This window comes from Oryzias latipes, chromosome 11 (genome assembly GCF_053564925.1).
Source record: "Oryzias latipes strain Hd-rR chromosome 11, Olatipes_Hd-rR_3.1".
Lineage (NCBI taxonomy): Eukaryota > Metazoa > Chordata > Actinopteri > Beloniformes > Adrianichthyidae > Oryzias > Oryzias latipes.
Window position 1 is genome coordinate 7,956,612 of NC_136247.1, and position 21,980 is coordinate 7,978,591.

The window sequence follows — 21,980 nt, forward strand, 5'->3', positions numbered from 1 at the left end:
TTATAGAGGGCATAAATTACTGGGCCGGGTCTCAGGAGGATATAGTAAACATGGATTCATTAATTAGGGGGAGGGTTTCTTTAAAAAGCTTGATGGGGATTGGGTCTAAGAGACAAGCTGAGGTTTTGGAGGACGTAACAATGTGCAATACTGCATTTTTTCACCTAGCAATTGTACTAAAAAGAAATCTTGGATTGTTTCCATTCTCTGATTTTAAGGTTGAATAGTACTGTGTTCTAGCTCTATGAAGAGTTTTTGATAGCAACAATTGTGTTATAGTGTAACAAGAAATCTTCAAGCAAGCAAAAATCTTAGCTTTTGCTCATTTTGTTTAAAAGTTGGAGGAAGGCCATCAGATAACTACTGAGTCACCTTCTAAACAGGGATCTGCATGAACACTTTAATAAACTGAAGACTGCGGAACAAATCATCTCTAGAACAGTCACATTCAGATTTTTTTTTTTTTCATTTTTACTATTTGTAATTATTCTAATAGAACATCTGATCCTGCCTCTCTTCTGTCATTTGCTGGGTTAGTGATATCATGTTTGCTTTGGAAAACTTTCCGCCTCTGGTTCGCTTCCCTTTTCTGTCCCAGTGTTGTGGTGGCCGAAATTCCGACAACAGTGAAGGCAACGTGACGCCGGGCCGCGTGAGGCGGGTTCAGTCTGAAGGACATTCGGAGTCTGAGACGTCCCTGGGAGGTAGGTGGTTCGTGTCTGTAACCAACCTGACCGTGCGTGCCGGGAGTCCAAGTCCTTCCGAACAGACACTGCCCTCACTGTGGTTCGGCGAAACCGCTCATTTCTGCAGAACCCTCAGTACCGCTCGCGAGCTAACTAGCTAGCTAGCTAGCCAGCCCAGCAGCTAGCAACAACAGCCGTCTGTCAGGAAGGCGTTTTCTCGAAGTCCGGTTCCGACTCTGAGTCTCGGAGGAACCTGTGCACATGTTCGTGACAGAATTTTTAAAATGAATCCGAACTGGTTGTTGTTTTCTTCGTTAAGCTGCACAGTTTATTTGGACTAGTCAGAATAGACTCTAGAATTTGGTCTTTTGTTTTGTAGCCTCAACTGACCTTGTGTCATTAACTATGACATGAGTGGAATATTACATGCGTGTCTTCTTGGTGTGAAATGAAGAACAGGTCAGCCTTTCCCTGAGGGTTGGATTATAGATAATCTGAGATGACTGTGGTCAGACAGACCGTTTGGATCTCATCAAATTATTAAAGCTCGAATTTTTTTTGCCTATATTTACTGTCAAGTGTCATGTACACAGTCTACTGTCATGCTATACTTTCAAGAGCTGAAGGTGAACCAATCATGAGCTCAGTTTCTCTGTCAGGACCTCATGGACAATTTTAGACCCAAGTATTTAGTAAAGGGTTTGTTGAAGCTACATTTTCTCCTCTGCAGTCCTGCAAAAAGAACATGTGACGTGAAACGTTGTTACCTTCCATTAACCCCAGGGACAATAGTTTATTGTTGGTAGCAACCTCACCTTTATGAGATCCTTACAACCTGCAATCTTGCATATCTTCGTTTGCCTGTTTGGTGATGCTTTAACCTTTAGCATGCTTTAATTTGGCAAATATTTTATGGAGTGAGATGTCATCTGTGCAATTCATTAGGCCAGCAAATGTTCTGAAAGTTTTGCAAATGCTGGTGTTGAGTCTTTCTGCAGAAGAAGACTGAGGAGAAACGGGGAGGAGATCTTTTGACTTTTATTACATCTTAAAAAGAGATGGGCTTAAATCTGGATGAGCTGAGACTTTCCAACAAATCGTTGAACAGGCGTATCGGTAAAGAAACATTAAAGAAATGTTTTTTTTCTTGATAATTGGCATTTACTTTTGTAAACATTGAGAAAATATAGTGTCAGGTCTGTAGAAAGACTCAGCTGTACTTCATGAGCTTTTGTGGCGGTTCTTCTTGGTGTCATTTAGTAACTTCTTGGGCTTTCTTTGTTTTTAATAACAAGTTTTTTTTGTCCAGTTTGACCTGTGACCATCAGAAAACTGTCCCACCTTTGTTCATAGCCCCCCATCGTAGACGGTTTCATCCTCTGCTTCTGCGGCTGATGCTCAGCTGCTCAGCGGGGTTGCTTCTGACCCATGTGATGAATGGCTGCAAGCCGGGGAGGAGTGGCCTTCTGGGTGGGCTGCGTCTGCAGCAACGGTGCCAGGAAACCCGTCCAGAACCGGAGCCGGAGTCAGGTGATCTGCTGGAGCTTGTAACCGATGTGATGAGTCAGCACCAAAGTTGGTTATGTGGATTTGTGTCGAATGACGATACGCCTTATCAGCAGTGCTACAGGGCAGCCCTCTTTTTTTTGATAGGAAATTGAGTTTTTGGAATAATATTAATGCTAAAGTACAAATTTGTCATTGACCAGTAAATTATGATTTTAAATAAGTCTTGATTATTTTAAAAACGTCTGTATTTAGTAGGGCTGCACGATATGAGCAAAACTTGCGATGTGCGATATTAGTGATCAATATTACGATAACGATATAATTTGCGGTATATAAACAAATAGCAAAACAACCAAAAACATCATTACCATCTTATTGCAAAAGTTTAAAAAAATGATACTCCAAATGACCCTCGTTGACATAGGAGGCAAACATCTAACATAAAAGGGCTCATCTGATTGGTCAACATCGGAAAGGGTCCATCCAATTGGTCAAATGCATAAATGGATTTATTTGATTCGTTAAATGCTTCAAGCTGCCATAAGATTGTATTAGCACATTTAAGGTAACCATTTATTGCGATTTTTGCTGACTTTTGCGATATGGATATTGCACTGCTTGATATTGCGATAACGATAAATTTGCGGTATATTGTGCGGGTCTAGTATTTAGTTACTTTTTTAACAGAAACCTCAACAAATCAACTAGATTCAAAAGGGAAAAAATAAAAAAATATTTTCATCTTAAAGTCCCACTCTAATCATCTTTTTTTTTTCTATTTTCAAAGCGTTGCCAGTGGTCTTTTTATTATGATTATGCAATTTTTAGGTAAAATTAAAAAAAAAAAAACTGTCATATTCTACAACTTATTTCCTGCGGAGCGGCAGTAGTTCATCAGAAACTTGCCTCTGAGTTGTGTGCAAGAAGTAAGCTTTCCTTGATATCCCATCATCCTGTCTTATCCTCTCTCCGACTAGCTTCTATCCTCTTACAACCCCAAGCTAACATTACCGGTGCAACAAAATTGGTGAGCAGTATTGGAGCTATCCACTTGCACAGTTTAGATCCAGATTTCAGCTCAGACGAGGTAAACGAAGATGTATCTGGATCTTTTTGTCTGCAAGTGGATGCATCAGAATGGAGCGAAGCTGGGAGACTTTGCCCCGCCCCCTTTCACTTCCTGCGACACAAAAGAGAGCTTTTACAAACTGCATTTCTTCATCTGCTCCTGATTCATCTCAATTTGGATAAAGAAAATACTCAAAAATGCAGTTTTAACTTTGAATTCTTTTATACGTGTCTTCCATCATGAGAAAATGCCACAAGAACCTGTTAAAAAAACCCCACTTTTCATTGGAGTGGGTCTTTAAGCTAGTGCCTTATGCTCTTGTATGCATTGGTATATGAGTCTATAGTCTGTAAAAGCACACAAAAAGAGTTACAAATGTTCCCTTACATTTAAAATCTACATTACCATCAGTAAGACTGTTACTTAATAGAATATGTTATCTTTTTAGCTAGCTAAAGAGCCTCGAACATTAACAATTACATATCTGATAGTTGTTTACGTTGGAATTCATAGTAATAGGATTTTGCAGCAGTAAAACAGGAGGAGAAACATGGAAATTTAGTTTTGTTCACCTCCTTTGTTTGTGTATCATTTGTATAACGTGCTCATGCATTGTGACAAATCAATTTAAAAATGGTGTCACGAATTTGCTACGTTTTTGTGGACAAGAAAAACCGTTACTGCTCTAAAAATGTGATGTTCTCAAATATGCGCTTGAAAAAAAAAAGCTGCATCCATAAGATAACAGGAAGATTGTGAGGTATGAAAGATGGATGTGATAAAAGCACAAACGCGTCTCCATTTTTCCTACAAATGTGTGATTGATGAACATCAGGTTTGTTGGCTGCATAGTGAGCGTAACTCTTCATCACAAAACATTTCAACCTGACTAATACCAGATAACTACCGTACATTGAAACCGCCTGGTTCTGTTCTGAAACTGAACTCCGTCTTCACATGTAGGTGGTTGACTGGCGATGGCTCGGTCCGACTCGGCCCCTGAGCAGTGCGGTGTGGGCTTTGGCACCCCCCAACAGCCTGAGATATCAGAACGTGAAGCAGCCGGTGCTGTCCCACCCACTGCACCCGGCCATCCGGCCACAGAAACCTGGCTGCGCCGAGGAGGACTGGGAGGAATCACGCAGCGTGTGCGTGCTGGTGCCGCCCAGAGAGTCAGAGCGCCTGCGCAGTTTGCTAGCGCATCTGCCTGAGCTCAGCCACACGAACGCAGCAGAACTACACTTTCTGAAGACTCGCCGGTTGTCTGCGTTCTCCTTCCCCCTGACGACGGTGAATGGGAGCAGGGAGGATGATATAAATGTTCTGAGCCTGCAGAGGGACACTGACCTGCAGGGGGAGCCAGACTGCTTCAGGAGCCTGTTTGAGGCGGAGCGGTGTCCCGCTCCCTTCATGTATGGCTCCCGCTTCTATTGCTTCCATTGCCCGATCAGTCATCTGCTACCAGACGGGAAGATCAGATCCTTCCAGAATGGTGGACTTAGCAGGAGGCAGGAGGTCTCGTTGATGCCAGCTGTCACTCTGTGCAGCCACGCCAGCCAGACAGACGGCCAGCAAAGAGAGCAGGAGGAGGAGGAGAGGCTGGCCTTGATGCTCGAGAAACTGAGAATCGAGGTGAGAGTTCTCCACGTTTCCCAGAGGGGGACTGTTTTTTTTCTCTACATAATAATGTTTGTTAGAAAAGGATCCCACAGGATGCTGCAAAGTCAGGCTGAAGACTTCCATAAACATGTCTTCTGTCTGAGATTGAGAAAAGCAGCTTTCATGTTCAATATGAGGAGAACTATATTTTGGTATGTAGTCACCAAACAGATATTCTAATACCGGAGAAACCTATTCTATTATTTGTAGTTTCAGTTCAGGCTTCATTTCTGTCATTCCTTTGTCGTAATAGTAAACAAGGTAAGGGATCACTTACCGTAAATGCTTTTGAGCTTCTTTGACTTTGGTTTCAGGTGTTTCCTCAAGAAATTTCAAATTATTTCAATCATCCTTTTGTGCTTATTTTTTCCTCAAACATTTCTGGGCCTTTTCTTTATCTTTATGCGCTATTACTTTTACTGTCCTTTGGTAAACTTTATGACAATCTTTCCTATAAATTTCAAACATTACTCAGCTATTGGGACAGCTTGATGATTCGTTTTCACGCACAAATGAAAATGCAAATTTAAAAAAAAGAGGTCTGTATAGTAATCCTTTTTCAAAGTCATCTTCTTCTTTGGCTGTTTGGTACAGAAACATGGACAAAATGTATATAATATATACATAAATGTCTAAAGCTGGTACCCTATTCACCAAATCCTTGGCAGAGTATAAGTTGGGTTTATTGCATAGTTTGGCTGGGCGTGCGACTTGTATGTGATTCTTTACAAAAGAGGAAACGCTGTGGAATTGTTCCAAAGCAACACGGAGGATGAAGAATTCAACACATTTAGTGATTTTAAAGTGATATAAAGAATTCAGTTGACGTGTTAGCGTATTCTTTATGGCTATCTGGATAATTCTTCATATGTAGCACTAATATACTAGATTCCTCCTATTGTTTCATGAAGCATCAATGTGTCACGTTAGTGAAGTGTGCAGATATTCAGTCTGTTATTGTTATCTATTCCGTAGTCCTTGTTCTCGTATTCTGTTCCCTCAAATGCGAGTAATACTCAGGTTCAACTTGTATATATATATCTTTTTCTTTATTATGCAGTTTTACACTTTGGAGCAACTTACAGTCTGAGAAAATATCTAAAACAAACTGAAAGTGAAAACTTTAGAGTCGGAAAAAAAACACGAGTTTGACAAACTACTGATCAGGCTCCTATAGCATTATGGGTAAAAAAAATCTATTAATATAAATATTTTACCTTGATTATTTGCTTTGCTCCCAAAAATTGAAATAAATTTAAATTAAATAAAAAAAAATCTTGATGAATTAGAAGTTTTTGTCATTCATTTGTGGGATTCGTCAGTCATCGTAGGAAATTGCAACTTCAGGTCCAAAGACTCTGTTGCCGAGTAACTGTGTTGTGAAGAGGATGTTGAAAGTTTGCCATGATGAGGTCAATCTCATGATGTGATGTCTTCTGATATTCAGCTCTAGAGGCTCCAGAGCCGATCCAGTTCTACTGTTTTATATAAAACTGCATCAGAGCTCTTTGATGCCAAATGAAGTGACAACAGTTTTTTAGTGGAGAAAAAGAACACTGCAAATATTTACTCATTTCCACCATTCAACTTGTTAACGGACAGATTGTTGCAAGGCTGCAGAGTTTGGCTTGTTTTAAATGTTATAATGTGCTGACATAGCGCAGGAACACGGGGTCTGCCAGTGTTCCAGATGTGGTCGTCCGCCTCATGGCGCCAAAACTGCATAAATTCGACACTATGCTTTCTGCTTTGTGTTGCAGCTTCCCAGCTTCTTTTTGACAAACCACGATTACAGCATTTACTCCAACGATGTAGAGTTCATCAACGGCCTGCTCAACATCAAGACCAGGTGAGTGATCTTAAAAAACCCCAAACCTTTGTGTCCGCACATCACAAAAACCCAGGTGATAAAACTGAATGAAAGCTGGGAAAATAGAGATATTAAAAAATGAAGTAAAAAAAAACAGGAGGATAAGCAAAAAATAATCATTATGGGGATTAAAATGCTTGCAAAGTAAAGCAAGAGGTGATAAATATAATTTGGCACTGAAGCGGCCCGATGTTTTAACATGCTATGATAAGTCTATTTTCAAAATAAAAGCAGAGCTGGTAGTCCTTAAAGCAGTGTTTTTCAACCAGTATGCCGGGAGATGGTCAGGTGTGCCGTGGGAAATTGCCCTCATTCACTGATCTAAAAACATTTACCAATCTCCAAGATATCAGCTCTTTGTTCATCCAAACAGGCCCTGATAAAACACTGAGAAGTTAGGAATATGAAAGATCGTAAAATACTTTTTTCTTTGTCTTTATTTGATTAAATTAAAGACATTTTGATAAGAATGACGGTACCGCAATTTAGCTACAGCTGTATTAGGAAAAGTCCCACCCCTTTAACTGTCTTCAACAATCTTTCTTGGAGTCTTAATCACACGTCATCAGCCTGACCAATCAGATGTGGTTAAAGTCTTCACTTCCTTGTTCAGATTCTGCTCATAAAGTCTCTCAGTTCTAACAAAAATACCAGCTAAAGCTCGTCTTTAGTGGTGTAGCTTTCCACAGAATCCGGTATCAGACCGTGGAAAAAGTGAACAAAACAATGAAGCTCAGAGACGCGAGTCTATCTGTGTACGGCGGCTGTTTGCACTACATCTCCCATGAGGCATTGGGTTAAAGTGACAGCGTCTCAGCCACAATCAGTCTTACTTGTTAAACGTCTTGAAACCACAACGAACACACATCAAAGAGTCTTTAAATCTTTTAACTTAACTTTTATTACATCTTTTAGAATAAACAGCTGCAACTTCCAGCTTTTTTTGCCGCAATTATCACAAAGATGCACGTGAGATTGCGGAGGGGCTGTAGATCAAAACAGACCATGAGTTTCTCCCTTTTTATTTTGAATGCTGGTGTGCCGCAAGTTTTTTGTCAAGATTAAAGTGTGCCGTCGCTCAAAAATGGTTGAAAAACACTGCCTTAAAGCATGGGGGTTTAGATCCATGCTTCTGCAAACCAAAAGATCCACCATCAATATGTGCACAGAGGTGGTGACCTTTCTGTGGAGTCAATCACACAAACCTCCACCAGATTCACTCTCCTTCTAACCCTTCTAGAATCACAAAACCCTGATCCTTTCAGTACCAACCGGCTAATTAGCACGCGGTTATATTAACGGAGCTGCTTCCTCTGAATCTTTTAGTCCACGAGTGATCGCCTCAAGTTTGATCATTTTTGTGAAAAAATGACTAATCCATCAGCTGATCCAAACGACAGCCATCACTTGTAGTTTCCAGCTTGCCTCAACCTATGTGCAGACACTTCTATGTTTATGTCACACGGCTTTTAAATCAGCTGTTTTTTCAAAAACAAAAGGATTCCTGCAGACCCCACATGACTGATTTTTGGGTAATCCCACAAATCCTAGTGAACTGACAGCATTCGAATGTTGTGTGACACACACCCTGTAAGAGCGCCATCATTGGGCTTCCACTGTGATGCTCTGTCCTCTCTCTGTTGTTCCCGAAGAGGGCGGCAGGTGTACCAGCTCACGCTCTCGCTGTGGCGCTTCCTGGTTCTGTGTTACTATGCTGAGGCTCGGCTGGATGTGCTCAAGCTCACCAAGCATCCAGAGGACGGCACCATCAAGGCTCGCTGGAGGATCAGGGGCCTCCCCTTCCACTGCGTGCTGCTGCGCTTCTACCGTAAAGACAAAACCCACCTGTACAGGTAACGGGCCATCCATAAAACAGTGAGGCCAAAGTGTAGCTGTCTGTTCTGGAGCTCCAGAGAAAATCTGCTCTTTCACAACTCGCCTTTTGGTCACATAAAGGTCTGTTAACCTTTAGTACATCAGAACACCTGATCTGTGTGGCTGAATCAGCATCTCTCGGAGGAAAGAGCCTCGTCTTCCTCTCACGACTACTTTTTGGTGTTGTGGAGGATATTGATAGCAGAAGTATTTAAAGATGACCAAAGAGAGAAAGTGATGCTAGTTTAGCATCAATTCATAGAAGAACAAATGAAGAAGAACTTAAATTGTCTCATGGGTAGACTATAAAGGTGGTGCACTCTTATCAAGGGGTACTAGTAGCTCCCACAAAGATTGTTCTTTGTGCCTTTTTTTTTCTGGTTAGAGCTGGTTTTGGGCAACACCGCCCTCTTGCCAGCGACTCTTGTAACTGCACGTTGAGTGGTTTTTCCTGTTTGAACTGCTGTCTGGAAGCAGACCGCATGAAGGTTCAGCCTTTCTGGTTTAATGCGGCGCATGCTGACGTCAAAAGTCAGTGATGTTTTTGTTTGTTTTATACGGATTAGCAGCTTAATCCAGACTCAGTTTTATTCCTGAGAAAGGCATGGAAATATTTGTCCCTAAAGACCCCATGCCATTACAGTTCTAGCAAAACATTTAATGCCTCTTTTTAGAGATTTGTAGTCTTCAGGTACCCTCTTCTCTTGCAGGTCCTACGACGCATTTTCTACATTTTATGTGGGGCAGGATGGACTTATTCACTGTCACAAAGTTGAAAAGGTGAGCTTCCTGTTGTCCTGCCTAGACTTTTTTCTCTGGGAGCCGATGTTCCTAGGTTTCCACTAAAAAACAGACAAAGTTTCTACTCATTCCTCATTTTCATAGTTGATCTTTTTGAGGCAGAAAAACATATTTTCTGTTGGTTATGAAAGTCCCACTCCAATAATTCTTTTACCTGTTGTAAATTGTTCCTAGTGGTCTTTGAATTATGATGTCATTTTTAGCCCAAATTGAAAAGAAAAAGAACTGTATAGATTTCTAGAACATAGTTTCTGCAGAGCAGCAGGAGTTCATTAGAAATTTGCCTCTGAGTTTTCTTTATTTATATTCTCCATCATTAATAAAATGCTCAAAAACGAGCCCAAACTCCATTTTCATCAGAGTGGGTATTTAATCAAAATGAGTCCCAACATGACCTTTCACCTGCCTTACAGGTGATGCCGGCTCAGCCCCCCGTCCTGCCCAGAGTGCGGGCCCTCCTAACCGGCGCCCTCGTGGCCCTGGGCGTGCAGGAGCACCGCCCCGCTCTCAACCTGCTGCCCCCCCTCCTGTCCTCACTGCGGCAGAACAGAGACTGACCCCAACCCACAGAAGGAACTCGCTTGTTTACATTTGCAGATTCACAGCAGTCTCCTCAGCTCCCAGGACCTCCTCCTCCTCATCCTCCTCCTCCTGAACTGAGCTGAGTCAGCCCTCCTGCTTCCAGTTCTTTGGCTGTTGTTATCTTGGCCTCAAATGTTGGTTTATGCTGCACGTTTGTCACCGCTCCTTATCCTGACAGTTCTAACATGAAACTGCTGTGTTCTCCGTTTTTAAAAGTGTAATGGTCCAATAACACGCGTGAATGTCGGGTACACACTGGCGGAAATCCGACTCAGCATATGGTTGGTGCAATAAATGAAGCTAACGTTCCTCATGTCCTATTTAATGGGAAGTCTGAAATGCAAAAAGTAGCTTCACTTCCACCAGGACACTGGAGCAACCACTCAAGACCTGGTGATGTTCTGCTCAACATCTCAGGAGCAAACTGCACTAATGTCTCTGGTGTGAAGGTCTCCACATGCTTCAGCTCCGTCCACAGGCGTTCAACAGGATTTAGGTCTAATTTCCTGACACTAGGTGGCGCATTTTACTCCAAAGTATAAGATGATTGGCGGCTCAGCCTGCTCTTCCATCCCATTATAAGCATCACATGCTCCACCTCTTCAGCAGATTGAGGCAATCCTTTCAATGAAGAAGAAACTACGCAACAAGTGGAAATCTGCAGATGAGGCGCTGAAGATCGGCAGTTGCACGCCGGTCTTACGTAATCATGACGGCAGTTTCCCATCTTGGAAAGCAGATGATGTATTCAACCACAGAAGCTCTAGGGGTACAACCACGAAAAATATTCATGATTTAAAGATGAAAAATGAAGAAAAAAAACACACACCCACCTTATCCGACATCCACCTTCAAGAATATCAGAGGAGCTTTAAGAAGGAAAAAGTTTGTCACCCAAAAGCCCATAAAAACCGGTGTGGGGGGGGGGCCTGTTTGCAGCTTCTTCAGCTCACAGTTGTCTCTGTCACATAAACTACTGTAGTTTCCAAACTTGGAGCTGTCATCCAGAACAGGAGTCTGGGTCAAAGCGGATTCTGGACCGATTCGGACTCTTACCAGACAACGACATTGACTGCAGGGAAAAAGGGAAAAAGTGAGGAAATATTCAAAGTTTGACATGTTTTCTTAGCAGCTGGCAGTTATTACGGCTCACGTTGGTTCTGTTGCTCCCACGAGTGAAAACATCCTGGACACAACTGAAGATTTTTTCAGAGACTCAGAATAAACTGTCAAACTAAACTTAATGAACTTTTCAGCTGAAAATCTAAAAATAACATTTTGTGTCGTTTAATATCTGCGTCAGCATACGCAGAGGATGACGCCCATGCGCGTGCGTGGAGCGTGTGGATGTTTGTCCCACTTTGCTCTTTTTATCATTTTACGTCTGCCGGGCGCGCGCGCGCGCGCGTGGGGTGCGGACATGTCGAGGCAGGGTGAAGGTGTGGCGTTCTCGTCACGCGAGGAAAGTTAACGCTGCTGCCCCCCCCATTCCTTGCGCGTGGACTCGTGCCGTAAAGCAAAGCGCGGAGAGCGGATCCAGAACCGCAGTCGGACCTGAAACCAGCAGCAGAGCCGGTTGGTCTCGGATCGTGCAGGTGAGTGTCTCGCGAGGCTGAACGTCTTCCCAGCAGGTCTGAACCGAGCCTTCTGACCCGGTTCCGCTCCGAGAGCGAGGACGCTCTTCAAACGAGCATGCGTTCAGCAAGAGAACTTTGACAGGACGGTTCGGTGGAGTTCGAAAAGTGTCGATAGAGCTCGAGACATTTTAAAAAGCCAAAATCTCAGCTCTGATTTGCCTTCCTGTTCCTCGCGCGCTCCGCTCAGGTGAGCTGCAGGTGAGCGGACTGCGAAGCTCTCAGTTCAGCAGCAGCGTTTCAGGAATCAGTTCCATCCGAACCCAAGCTGGAGTAAAACAAGCCTCGGTCTACCTTAATACTTCCTTTAACCCTTTTATTTTATTTTTTTGTAGAAGAAAACAATTCTAGTTTTAATCTATAATCCTAAATTTCATCAGAGATTACATTCCAGATTATGTTCACTCCTCTGTGATCTTGTTTTTTTTATATATATATTTTACCATTTCCTGTTAAATTAGATTTAAATTCCTCTTAAAAATATTTCGAAAGACCTTATTACGTTTTCCAAATTAAAAGTTTAAACAAAAATTAGTTCAGCGTTTTTTTATAAAACGTATCATATAAAAAACATGTGAGAATATATTTTCTTTTTTAAACCATAATCTCATTTGTTCTTTCCAATAAGGAAACAAGTTTCTTTGATTTTAAAAAAAAAATTCAAAAAAGTTTTAATGTTCTCCGGGATTCGGTTTTCTATTTTTTCTGTTTCCTTTAAAAGCTTTTTGTGTTGAAAAAGAAGAAAACGTTCTATTTGATAAACCTGGGTTTTCTCTATAATTTCTTTTTCTGCAAAATATTGAAAAATATTCAGTTTTCCTACAAAATAATAAATGGTTTTATTTTTTAGAAGAAATCAATGTAGGAAATGCCTCTAGATTTTCTAGATTAGGATCTAGATTATGTTCTAGATTATGTTCACTTGTGTATTTTGTTCCTAAACATCTTGTTTTACCATTTTCTCCTTACATTTAATAAAGATTCCTCTTAAAGTGCTGTAGAATTATTTGCAAAGATGTCACTTTTTGTAAAATGAAAAATTTTACTTTGAATATTTATTCAGCAGTTTATGAAACCGTCTTTCTTTTTAACATAATTTCATGATAGTATTTTCTGTTTGCTTTAAAAGCTTTGAGGTTTTTTTTTTTAAATGTCTTTACCATTATGAAATAAATTTTTTTTTCCTTCTTTTAGATTTTACATTTTTCCACAAAGACCAAAAAATTCAGTCTTGGAAAGAACTTCAAAGGTTTTTCAGAACGTTGAGAAATTTTCTATTTCAGCTTGGATTTTTTTAAAAATTTTGTCTGTAAAACAGCTGCTTTCTTTGAAGAAAAAGAATGAAATAAGACATTTTTGGATTCTGACAGGTTTTAAAACTCCTAATTGGTGTGTTATTCTTGTTTTCGGTTAAATTGGTTCTTGAGGTTCTCCCAGTCTGCAGCTTTAAATAGGTTCTGTTGCATGACTGTTGTCTGGCACAACCAGAGAAGCGGGGCTCATGTGGCCGGTGGCCTTTTGGGGGAGTGTGTGATTGTGTTTCCATTATGGCAGAACATGGGAGCAGCAGCAGATTGGCGTCTCCCTCCCTGACCCGCTTTTTGAGGAGTCTAATAAAAGCGTGGGTGTATTTCTGCCTTCAGGAAGAAATCTGCAGAACTGCAGAAACTGTTTTCCTTTCAGGAACTTTTCCAGTCAAACGTCTGAAGCTGACATTCAGGCAGCCATGTGAGGATGAGGAGCAGTTGGGGGATGAAGATGCAGAGGAGAAACCTGTCAGGGAAGCTGTTTGTGGTCGATCTCATCAGAAATGCATTCGTATCTCCACCGCAGAGGAGCTGAAGAGTCTGCTTTGAAAGGGCTTTTACAGCATCCCATAAAGGCGCTGATGTCAGGCGGCGAGCGCGCATTGATGGGAGTTTTTTTTATTTCAGTTTAGTTTTTTTTACATGTCAACAGTGAGTCTGCGTTTCCCTGTCAAAGCTCTAAATTGGCGATGCGTTCAGGAAACAAACAGCCAGTGTTCTGCACATGCCCCAACAGGCTTTTCTTTCTCTGATTGCAGGAAAGGGAGCAGCCGTGCAGCTAATGCGTCATTTTCAACCAAAAAACAAAAACAGAAACAGCAAAGGAGATGATCTTTTTTCAGCTTCAGACTTTAGCACACACAAAAAGATGTTTTTTTGTTTTTTTAGCTTAAGACAAAGGCTTTGAGTCCAGATTTTCATGATTTATTTACTTTTTAGTTTATCCTGAACTATTGCCAACATATTTCACCTGTTTTATTACTTTAATTGATTCCAGAACAGCTATAAATGTTTGAAATAAATATTTTTCTCCATTATTCAAAGAGATTTGTTGTTCTTTTTCCAGTTTAAATTTCTTCAGACAATAATCTTATCGTTAACCAGTGAACATGACTTAAAAATGGATAAGAAGGCAAAATTAATTATAGCGTTTTATTGGGTGAAGCGAGTATTTTCCTGTGTAGAAACTGTCAACTGATGACTTTTAAATATTTTTTTCCATCTTATTTGGGACTACCATTATCCCCACAATTGTAAAAAAACAGCTTTGATCATTGAAACTTGAAGACAGTATTTATGCGTGCTCCAAATCTTCCCGTTTCCACAGAATCTGGATTGTATTGCAAAATGTTTTTGGAACTTGTTTGGACCAAAAGTTTGTTTAAGGGGTTGGAAAGGCTTTTGTTTCATTTCCATAGAAGATCATCAAACACCAAACAGAACTGTAAGCTTGGCAGGCGTTGTACAGTTAATTTAGTAATTGGTCTCAAGATCCTGCAGGTCTGAGCGATTCATTATGCTTTCAGTTTCAGTCTTTTAAAATCATTTTAGAGGAAATTTTTAACGATAGAACTTTTGCTTTCCTGAATCTTTTCCTTTAGCAGACTGATTGATGAAACTCCTCGCTGATATAGCAACACTTTGACCCAAATCTACCAGAACTACGTGGCACCAGCCAAAGATGTAGGTAACGGAGTAGCTGTAAATTCGTCAGGCTCTCTGCTGCTCATGGGACCGGTCTGTCCCAGATAACGGGGCTGCTTATTGGTTCTGATTTGTGACACAATAGGACGGGGGAGGATTGTGGGGAAAGCACCTTGACACAGTTGGTTACAGTGACCCGGTTAAAATAATAGGTTGCAGTGGGAGACGGCACTCAATTGAAATGCTCAAAGAAAACCAAAATGTCAGAAAAGGTGAGCTGTGACGGCTGAAAAACTGCAGCGGTCAGAGGAAATGTGAAAATTAGCTTTTACTGCATTTGTGTCCAAAAACCGGACCCACCGTTCCTGCTTTTATCCTAAATAAATACATAAATCAAAACAAAAAGGCATTTTCATGATGTTTTCCCTGGCTGGATCGAAGTATTACGAAGGTTCTTCCAGATTCAAACTGGAAGTGCTGCGCTGACAGTCTGAAGGGCACAAATCTCCACTTTTAATGAAAGAGTCGGAGGTGTCATGTTGATGCTGCCTGCATGCTAGCACATGGGCCGCTTCCCAGTATAGGTTCTGGTACTGTTGGAAAGGTAGAGATGTACCAAACTTCCCCATCATTCCCATGATTTGAAACCTTTTGAAGGTGTCACATCTTTAAACTTGATGTTGGATTCCATAAAGGATTCATAGAGCATCTTTAACCCCACCCTTTCCACTACCTTCTGACCTTCTACTTGTTTTTTTTTCCCCTCTTTTTTTTGCAGCACTTCATTTTCTACTTTCTTTCGCCGCCTGTTGAACAGTCATTGACCATGCGCAGATTCAGCTCTGAGGGATCCTTGATGGAGCTGGACTTCCTGACACTGAGGAAGATGAAGGGGGCGGGCAACATGATCAACGAAGACTCTCGTTCCCAGACAATTTCCCCACAAAATGACAGACCCGCCAAAGCGTCCAAAACGCCCCTCGTCAAACAGAAGCAGCATGTCGGCGATGTGAAGAAGGGCCGGATGAACAAAGACCAGAGCGTCAGCGCAGAGAACCTGGTCGAGGTGGACAAGGTCAGCCCGCGGCTGCTGGAAACCTGCAACCTCAACGAAAGCTTCAGGGCCTACAGCGACGGCCAGCTGGCTCAGACCGCCAACGGCAGCATGGAGAGCATGGAGAGCATGGAGAAGGACAGGACACAGGCATCCACATCCTCGCTGCCTCGCAACCGAGCAAGGCTGATGACTGCGAAACAGCACCTCAAAAGTCTGTTCAGCCAGGTGGGTCGTCTGCGCAGCAGATAAGCAAAATCTTTCAGACTGTACACCAGGGGTGTCCAAACTTTTTGGAGGTGAAAATGCGAGGGCCAACCAATCGGCCTGCATTCTTTAAATCGTTACAATAAAATTAAACGCAAAGGAACTATTTAACACAGAATGACAGAATTAAGCCAATCACAGTCAAGAAACTGCACACACAGTTCTTAGAAAGTGCTGGGGGGCCACGTATTGATTTCATGACAGCACCTTGCAGGCCAGTAGAAAATTGAATGCAAGCTACATTTGGTCCACAGGCCGGACTTTGGACATGCCTGCTGTAGACAGAGGAAATCAGATACACCAGGGTGTAATGTGTTGGCAGCCAGATTTGCTTCCAGTCTGGTCACACACTGAACATGTTCTCTTGGGTTGTGGGGCAGCACAGAAGAGGTGGAACAAATAGTTGAGCGGCTGCATAGAAAGCTGCAGAATGAGTCAAAGTTCCTTAAAAGAAAAGGTGGGTTGCATAACCTGAGAACAATCTGATCTGCTCCAGGTATGTGGTGATGACCACCCTTTCTGTAGACACCCCTTCCTTCTTCTGCATGTCTTCGAGCAGGAACTTAAAATGACGGTCACGTTTGAACCAGATAAAACCTGGTTGGATTTTTGAATTGATGTCCTGTGCCCAACTGTTGGTGGGCAGAGCTGTGTTTCACGTCAGCGATGGCTTTATTTTTATTAGACGTCTACACCTAACCTTATTTCCTGTTGGGAATCAGAAACCAACCAGGAGCTGAAAGTGGAAATCATGGGATGTTATGAAAAGCAGCATTGAGTTTGGTTTTGTTAATATATGGGTTTGCAGGAATTTGGGGAACATGGTGAGTCAAAGAGGAAGCAGAGCAGTCCTGCAGTTATGAACAACAATTACAACCAACTGTAACCCCAGGGTGGGGGTAGTGTGTCTGTTAATCTTCCAGTATTTCTCTTTCAGAGTCCTCATTCCTCCAACTCCAACCTTTACAACTCGGATCAGAAGGACAGGTGAGAACCTCGCTCATTTCCTGGTAATGAAAGGACAACTGTGTGTAAATAAACAGCAGAGCATGTTGGGACTTTGAACCGGAAGTTTCTGGAAGTGTTCTTCACGTGGGATGTTGTGTTCCCCAGCGCACAGGAGAGACGCTCCCGCATGCTATTCATGCGGCAGTGGAGCCAGGTGGGCCACACCAGGAGGAAGAGGTTCAGGCAGGCGGAGCTGGAGAAGTGGGCGGAGTCTCTGAACACCTTGCTGGCCTCCTCGAGTAAGAATGCTGTACTTTTAGGAGCTGTACGTGCTGCTCCTTACCTGTCTAGATACTACTTAGTGTGAAGTATGTGGGAGCTTTTATTCTCACTGATTTCATGGGGAAAGTAGTGTAGGAAAGCATCATGCTCTCAGGGAGGGTTATAATTATGAACCTTAAAATGATTAAGTGTTTTTATGCATCCAAACCCCCAAAAAGTCCAAAGAATAATGTGGTGACTTTTGAATTCAGGACCATGGAGAGCTTTGAGGATCCTTGTGGGTTTTGCTCTTCCTGGTAGCACGACGTCTTCATTTGAGCTTTCTAAGTCGTTGCACTCATCAGTAAAATCCTCTCATGCGCGGATTCAACGGCCTGATTACTAAACATGATCTTCCAGGCAGTTGTGAGAGCTGCCATCCTTCAGTTGTGGTAGGAAAAACATTTGTGCCGTCATGGAAACTGCTGACGATGGAGAAGAGGACAGGTGATGATAATTTCTTCCTTTATTCTCGGCCACCTACTGTGAAACTAGTTCTTCTAGTTGCTCATATCTTTTATCTTTTAATCAGCCATTACAGATTCGCCTGTGTGCTAAAACAATAAAAAAATATAGTAAATGTCTTTCCTGATCTTAAAATAGATAGGTATGTCCTGAATGAAAGTACTGAAAGACAAATAACCTTCTGTTAAAATGATGGACAAACATCATCATCCACTCAGTGATGTCCCATTAAGTCTACATTTTCCGGTTTCTTGTTTCACATTTTTAACAATTGCTTTTGTTTTCCAAAATGTTTCTTTTTTTATTTTGTTTCTTCTTTTTTTTTTTTTTTAATTGTGGTCTCTGGATTTTTTTCCCCCTTTTTCTAAAATGCAGTGTTGTTTTTTATGATTTTTTTTCCTTTTTTTAAATTGTCATTGTAATCTTTATAGTGTTTTTTGCGTTGAGTGATTTGTGTGATTTTGTACTCTGCTGGAATTATTTAAATTGCGTAAACAATTGAAGAGCTACGGTAGTCCAAAGAATGTCGAACAAAAACAATCCTTATTTGAGTGTGTGTTCCACCTGCACACACACACATATAGGAATGAGACATACAGAGTAGCGGAGAAGTTTTATTTTTCTTCCTCTTTTTTTCTTTAAGATGCAGCAGCACTGATATTGTAGTTGCACATGCGACCAAATTAGTCCAACTCTAGAGCCATGTATGGTGTGAGGCCACTTAGACAACTGGAATGTTGTTTAAGTTGTGGTTTGAAGCCTTGCTTTGTTTTAGCCAAAAAATGTGACTGGGGTGGGGCGGGATTTGACAAATTGGCACATTTAGCAATCGCATTGGAACCGTACTGCACCACAGTCCACTAACTCATTCTCTGACCACTTCTGCAAGCTGTGTTAGGTCCAGATCAGAGCGATCACAGCTGTACATACCATTGAGTCATGGTAAAGGAGTACCTCCTATGAGTAGGCTCTAAAATTGATCAGCTTGTTTTTGGTTCATCACTCCTATACCAACCTTTTTGTCCTTGTGGAGGCTGTAGAAGCCTTTGTATTCTTATGTGACTCAAGTGCTTTGGTATTCAGATGGGTAGGCAAGCCCTGATAATTATACATCCACCTCATGCAACCTTGGACACATTGGCCTTTTCTGACTCTTACAAACGAAATTGATTCATGCTCTTCTTCTGAAAAAGAGTCTTTCAAACCTGCCGTTACATCTGTGTTACTGTCCTAAGATTTTTTTTTATGGAGTAGATCACCTGCATAGGACATGAAGAAGCTGGACTCGCCCTATTCCAGAGCAACTGATCTGTCCTTTGTCTTGTGTGGCTTTTTTAAATCAGTGTCTCACTAATTTAGAGCTCCATTCTGTGCAAGTCTATATGCCACACTGAAGGCATGTAAGCGAGTTAAGCAAAGTCTAATGAAAATACGTGGGCTGTTTGTTTTTTTGAGGTTGTCTGGGTTTCTTTAGGTACCTATTGTCAGAGAGCTTCAGGAGGCACAACAAAGGGATGAGCAGAAGTGAGCTTTCTGAGGAGACTGATGCTGATGTAATATGAGTCTTTGATGGGCAGTGTTGTGTTCTATGCTGTAATCAGCAGGTTCACTGGTTTGTTCTGAGTTTTGCAATCGGAAGACCGTAATGTATAAAGATCTCAGTCCAAGAGGAAGTCCATCATAAACAGCTTTTTCCATTCAGGCTCTCAGCTGTCTGTTGTAATCCATTCACAAAAGCAGGATATGGTCTGCTCTCCAGGGGGATTTGCAGTAGTGAGTTAAAATGCTGCCGTTGCCTTCTCCCATCATGTTTTTCATTAGGATGTTCATCTCTTTCTCTGTCAGCCGGGGTAGCAGTGTTCGGAGCGTTCTTGCGTTCAGAGTTCAGCGAGGAGAACCTGCAGTTCTACTTGGCCTGCCAACAGTACCGGCACTCGTCAAACAAATTCAGCCTGCAGAGGAGGGCCAAGGCCATCCGGGCCACCTACATCGAACCAGGATCCACACGTGAGGTACTGCCCCTTTGCGTTCTCCCATAATGTCTGATGCTTTTTCTTCTGATAACAGAGCTTTCTCTGGTTCAAAGGTGTAAAGCCACTGAAACACCGGGCATTTGACACACGTTTAGCCCATGGTTTTCACACTGGACAAGCAGGGAGGGGCTTCTTCTTAATTTTCTTCTTCTACTGTTGGCGCATATGCGCCACCTACAGTTGGGAGAGTTTTGGTGTGAAGCGGTGCAAATCTCGGGATTTGGGCACAAAACAGGAATAGTTTGGTGTATTGCTAGCGTCCTTGCAATGGTGGATATGGTTCACCATCAGTTTAGAAGAGTCCCCTTTGTCTAACTGAATTTGAAAAACAAACGCAGACGTCATCAGGCTCGGCGCTATTTCTGGGCTCACCAGATAAACCAAATCCATACATCACTACCAAATCCAAGTCCCTGATTGGTCCAAGTTCGACTTGGTTTAATTAAGTTCTCATATAGTCAATAGTCCAGCTGTAGCACCTGTGAGAACCTAGAGTCTGGCTCACCAAAGCTAGACTGGGTTCATGATCTTGTGTTTGTTGTTATCCTATGTCGCTTTTATCATCCACAAATGTCAGAATTGGGACTGTAATTTTAGAGTTGGTCTCACGGTCTGTCGTGTTGTCCTAGGTGAACCTGGACAGCAAGACGAGAGAGCTCACCCTCCAGCTGCTGCAGGCGCCCTCGCACACCTCCCTGAACATGGCTCAGAAACGGATCTACTCTCTTCTGGACACAGACTGTTACCCCCGCTTCCTGCAGTCCACTATTTACCAGACATTAATGGATGAGGCTGACTAGTGGTCAGAGTTCTGGATCCAGGGCGGCGTTGCACGGCGCTCAGGATTTGAAAGGACGTTGCTTCCAGTACGAGTTAGGGACTTTAATTGGAGAAGAGTTCCTGTGTTAAGAGACTCTTGCGCCCCGTCGAACTGGGTGCATGTCTGTTCTTTCAACATTCAAGTGTTTCCTGAGCAGTCTGTGGAGCGGCCTTCATCGAGCTTCAATCCTGGGGAACCAGCCTTCTCCAGGGTGTCTGAATCCAACTCCGTGACTTCTCTGGAAGAAAAACTCCTGTTCCCGCTTCCTTGGAATGTGATGTTTTGTTTTATTTGAGACTCTTAACTCTGACCTATGAGTCATCCTGGCAGAAGCGGATCCTCATTCAGGTCTGACTCACACATTCTTTAGTTTTCCACTTTCACATCAGCTTCAAGGACTTGCTAAAAAACGATGAACACATGGCAGCTTCTTCAACAAAACAGCACATTCCTGCAAAATGGGTCAGGAGAAGCTTGTAGTGCTGATGGTGAAGGCGTGTAGAAGTGCAGCTTCCTGTCTTTGAGTAGTGCTTGGAACGGCTGCACTTTGAGGAAGATCTACACGTCGCCTCATCCATCAAAGACCTTGTTCATTTTTACTGAGGTGTCATAGCAAACTTTAATAAATGGAAGATGGAAGTTGTGTGTTTGGGATCTTCGAGCTCGCTAAAACCGATGCGCAGTCAAAATGTTTATAAAAAGTGAAATAACCTTTTCCTGTTTCTTTCATTTTGGCTACAGATTTAACACAAATCCTGCAAATATGAATGCATCTACATCACATGATGCCCACGATTCAGATACAAATAGTTTTATAAAATGAAAGCCACTGTTTTATTTAGAAAAAGACCCTTTTTTCCATGAGTCAACTGATTGGCAGACAACCCACACAAGAACAAGCATCACAGGAGGCAGGGAGCATTGATGGTAGCTGGAGTTTTCGGGTTTTGCATCTTCTGACAGTTTATGAGGATAAGTCTCTTTAGTTTGAGCTTCTGGAAGATCAGGATGTTGAAGACAAGCTTCAACTGTCCCAGAATTCGTAGTTCGGGAATCGCATTTTTTCCACAGCGAAACAGCTGATGGATTCTCAGGCTGGCAGGGGCAAATGTCCAGCGCTGGGTGGGGGCTGGTTGCTGGGAGGTTGCACCTTCGGTTGCCAGTTTCTCTGAAGCAGTAAAAGTACTCACCTGTAATCATTAACCATCTCGGCGAGCAGCTCACGCCTTCATGGTTCACAGGGTTTTCTTAGGTTGGGAAAAACAAAAAAACTGCTCGGAAGGCACGTCTGTGCTGAGGGAGGCGTTGGAGCTCTGCAGAGGCCAAGACGAGGTCACAATAATGAGCGAATAAACGACACTCCTTCAAACTGGCACAACCAGAAGGGTGTTTTTCTTTTTTTTTTTGGATGTGTACCTGCAATTCTTGCTTCTTTA

General features: G+C 42.2%; 2 protein-coding genes across 3 annotated transcripts; both read left to right on the top strand.

Moving 5' to 3' along the window:
• The first annotated feature begins 565 nt into the window (after window positions 1-565).
• On the top strand, window positions 566-10,360 carry c11h6orf136 (chromosome 11 C6orf136 homolog). 2 transcript variants are annotated; one of them, XM_004074164.5, is made up of 7 exons: window positions 566-704; window positions 2,040-2,216; window positions 4,228-4,896; window positions 6,684-6,772; window positions 8,446-8,646; window positions 9,379-9,448; window positions 9,883-10,360. In XM_004074164.5, the coding sequence occupies exons 2-7, from the start codon at window positions 2,124-2,126 to the stop codon at window positions 10,024-10,026; spliced, it is 1,266 nt and encodes a 421-aa protein (XP_004074212.1). In that variant the 5' UTR covers window positions 566-704; window positions 2,040-2,123; the 3' UTR covers window positions 10,027-10,360. The 2 variants fall into 2 exon arrangements, with proteins under 2 accessions (XP_004074212.1, XP_020562946.1); XM_020707287.3 differs by lacking the exon at window positions 566-704 and adding an exon at window positions 745-949.
• A 1,077-nt stretch (window positions 10,361-11,437) lies between these two features.
• On the top strand, window positions 11,438-21,183 carry si:ch211-152p11.4 (uncharacterized). Its single transcript, XM_004074163.5, has 6 exons — window positions 11,438-11,646; window positions 15,415-15,918; window positions 16,895-16,944; window positions 17,071-17,204; window positions 19,537-19,703; window positions 20,354-21,183. The coding sequence occupies exons 2-6, from the start codon at window positions 15,463-15,465 to the stop codon at window positions 20,522-20,524; spliced, it is 978 nt and encodes a 325-aa protein (XP_004074211.1). The 5' UTR covers window positions 11,438-11,646; window positions 15,415-15,462; the 3' UTR covers window positions 20,525-21,183.
• The last annotated feature ends 797 nt before the right edge of the window (window positions 21,184-21,980 follow it).

Coding starts and splice junctions, on each gene's coding strand:
- si:ch211-152p11.4 (XM_004074163.5), top strand. CDS start 15,463: ATGCGCAGATTCAGCTCTGAGGGATCCTTGATGGAGCTGGACTTCCTG. Junction 16,945..17,070: donor AACTCGGATCAGAAGGACAG/GTGAGAACCTCG, acceptor TGTGTTCCCCAG/CGCACAGGAGAGACGCTCCC. Junction 19,704..20,353: donor AACCAGGATCCACACGTGAG/GTACTGCCCCTT, acceptor GTGTTGTCCTAG/GTGAACCTGGACAGCAAGAC.
- c11h6orf136 (XM_004074164.5), top strand. CDS start 2,124: ATGGCTGCAAGCCGGGGAGGAGTGGCCTTCTGGGTGGGCTGCGTCTGC. Junction 6,773..8,445: donor CTGCTCAACATCAAGACCAG/GTGAGTGATCTT, acceptor TTGTTCCCGAAG/AGGGCGGCAGGTGTACCAGC. Junction 9,449..9,882: donor ACTGTCACAAAGTTGAAAAG/GTGAGCTTCCTG, acceptor CCTGCCTTACAG/GTGATGCCGGCTCAGCCCCC.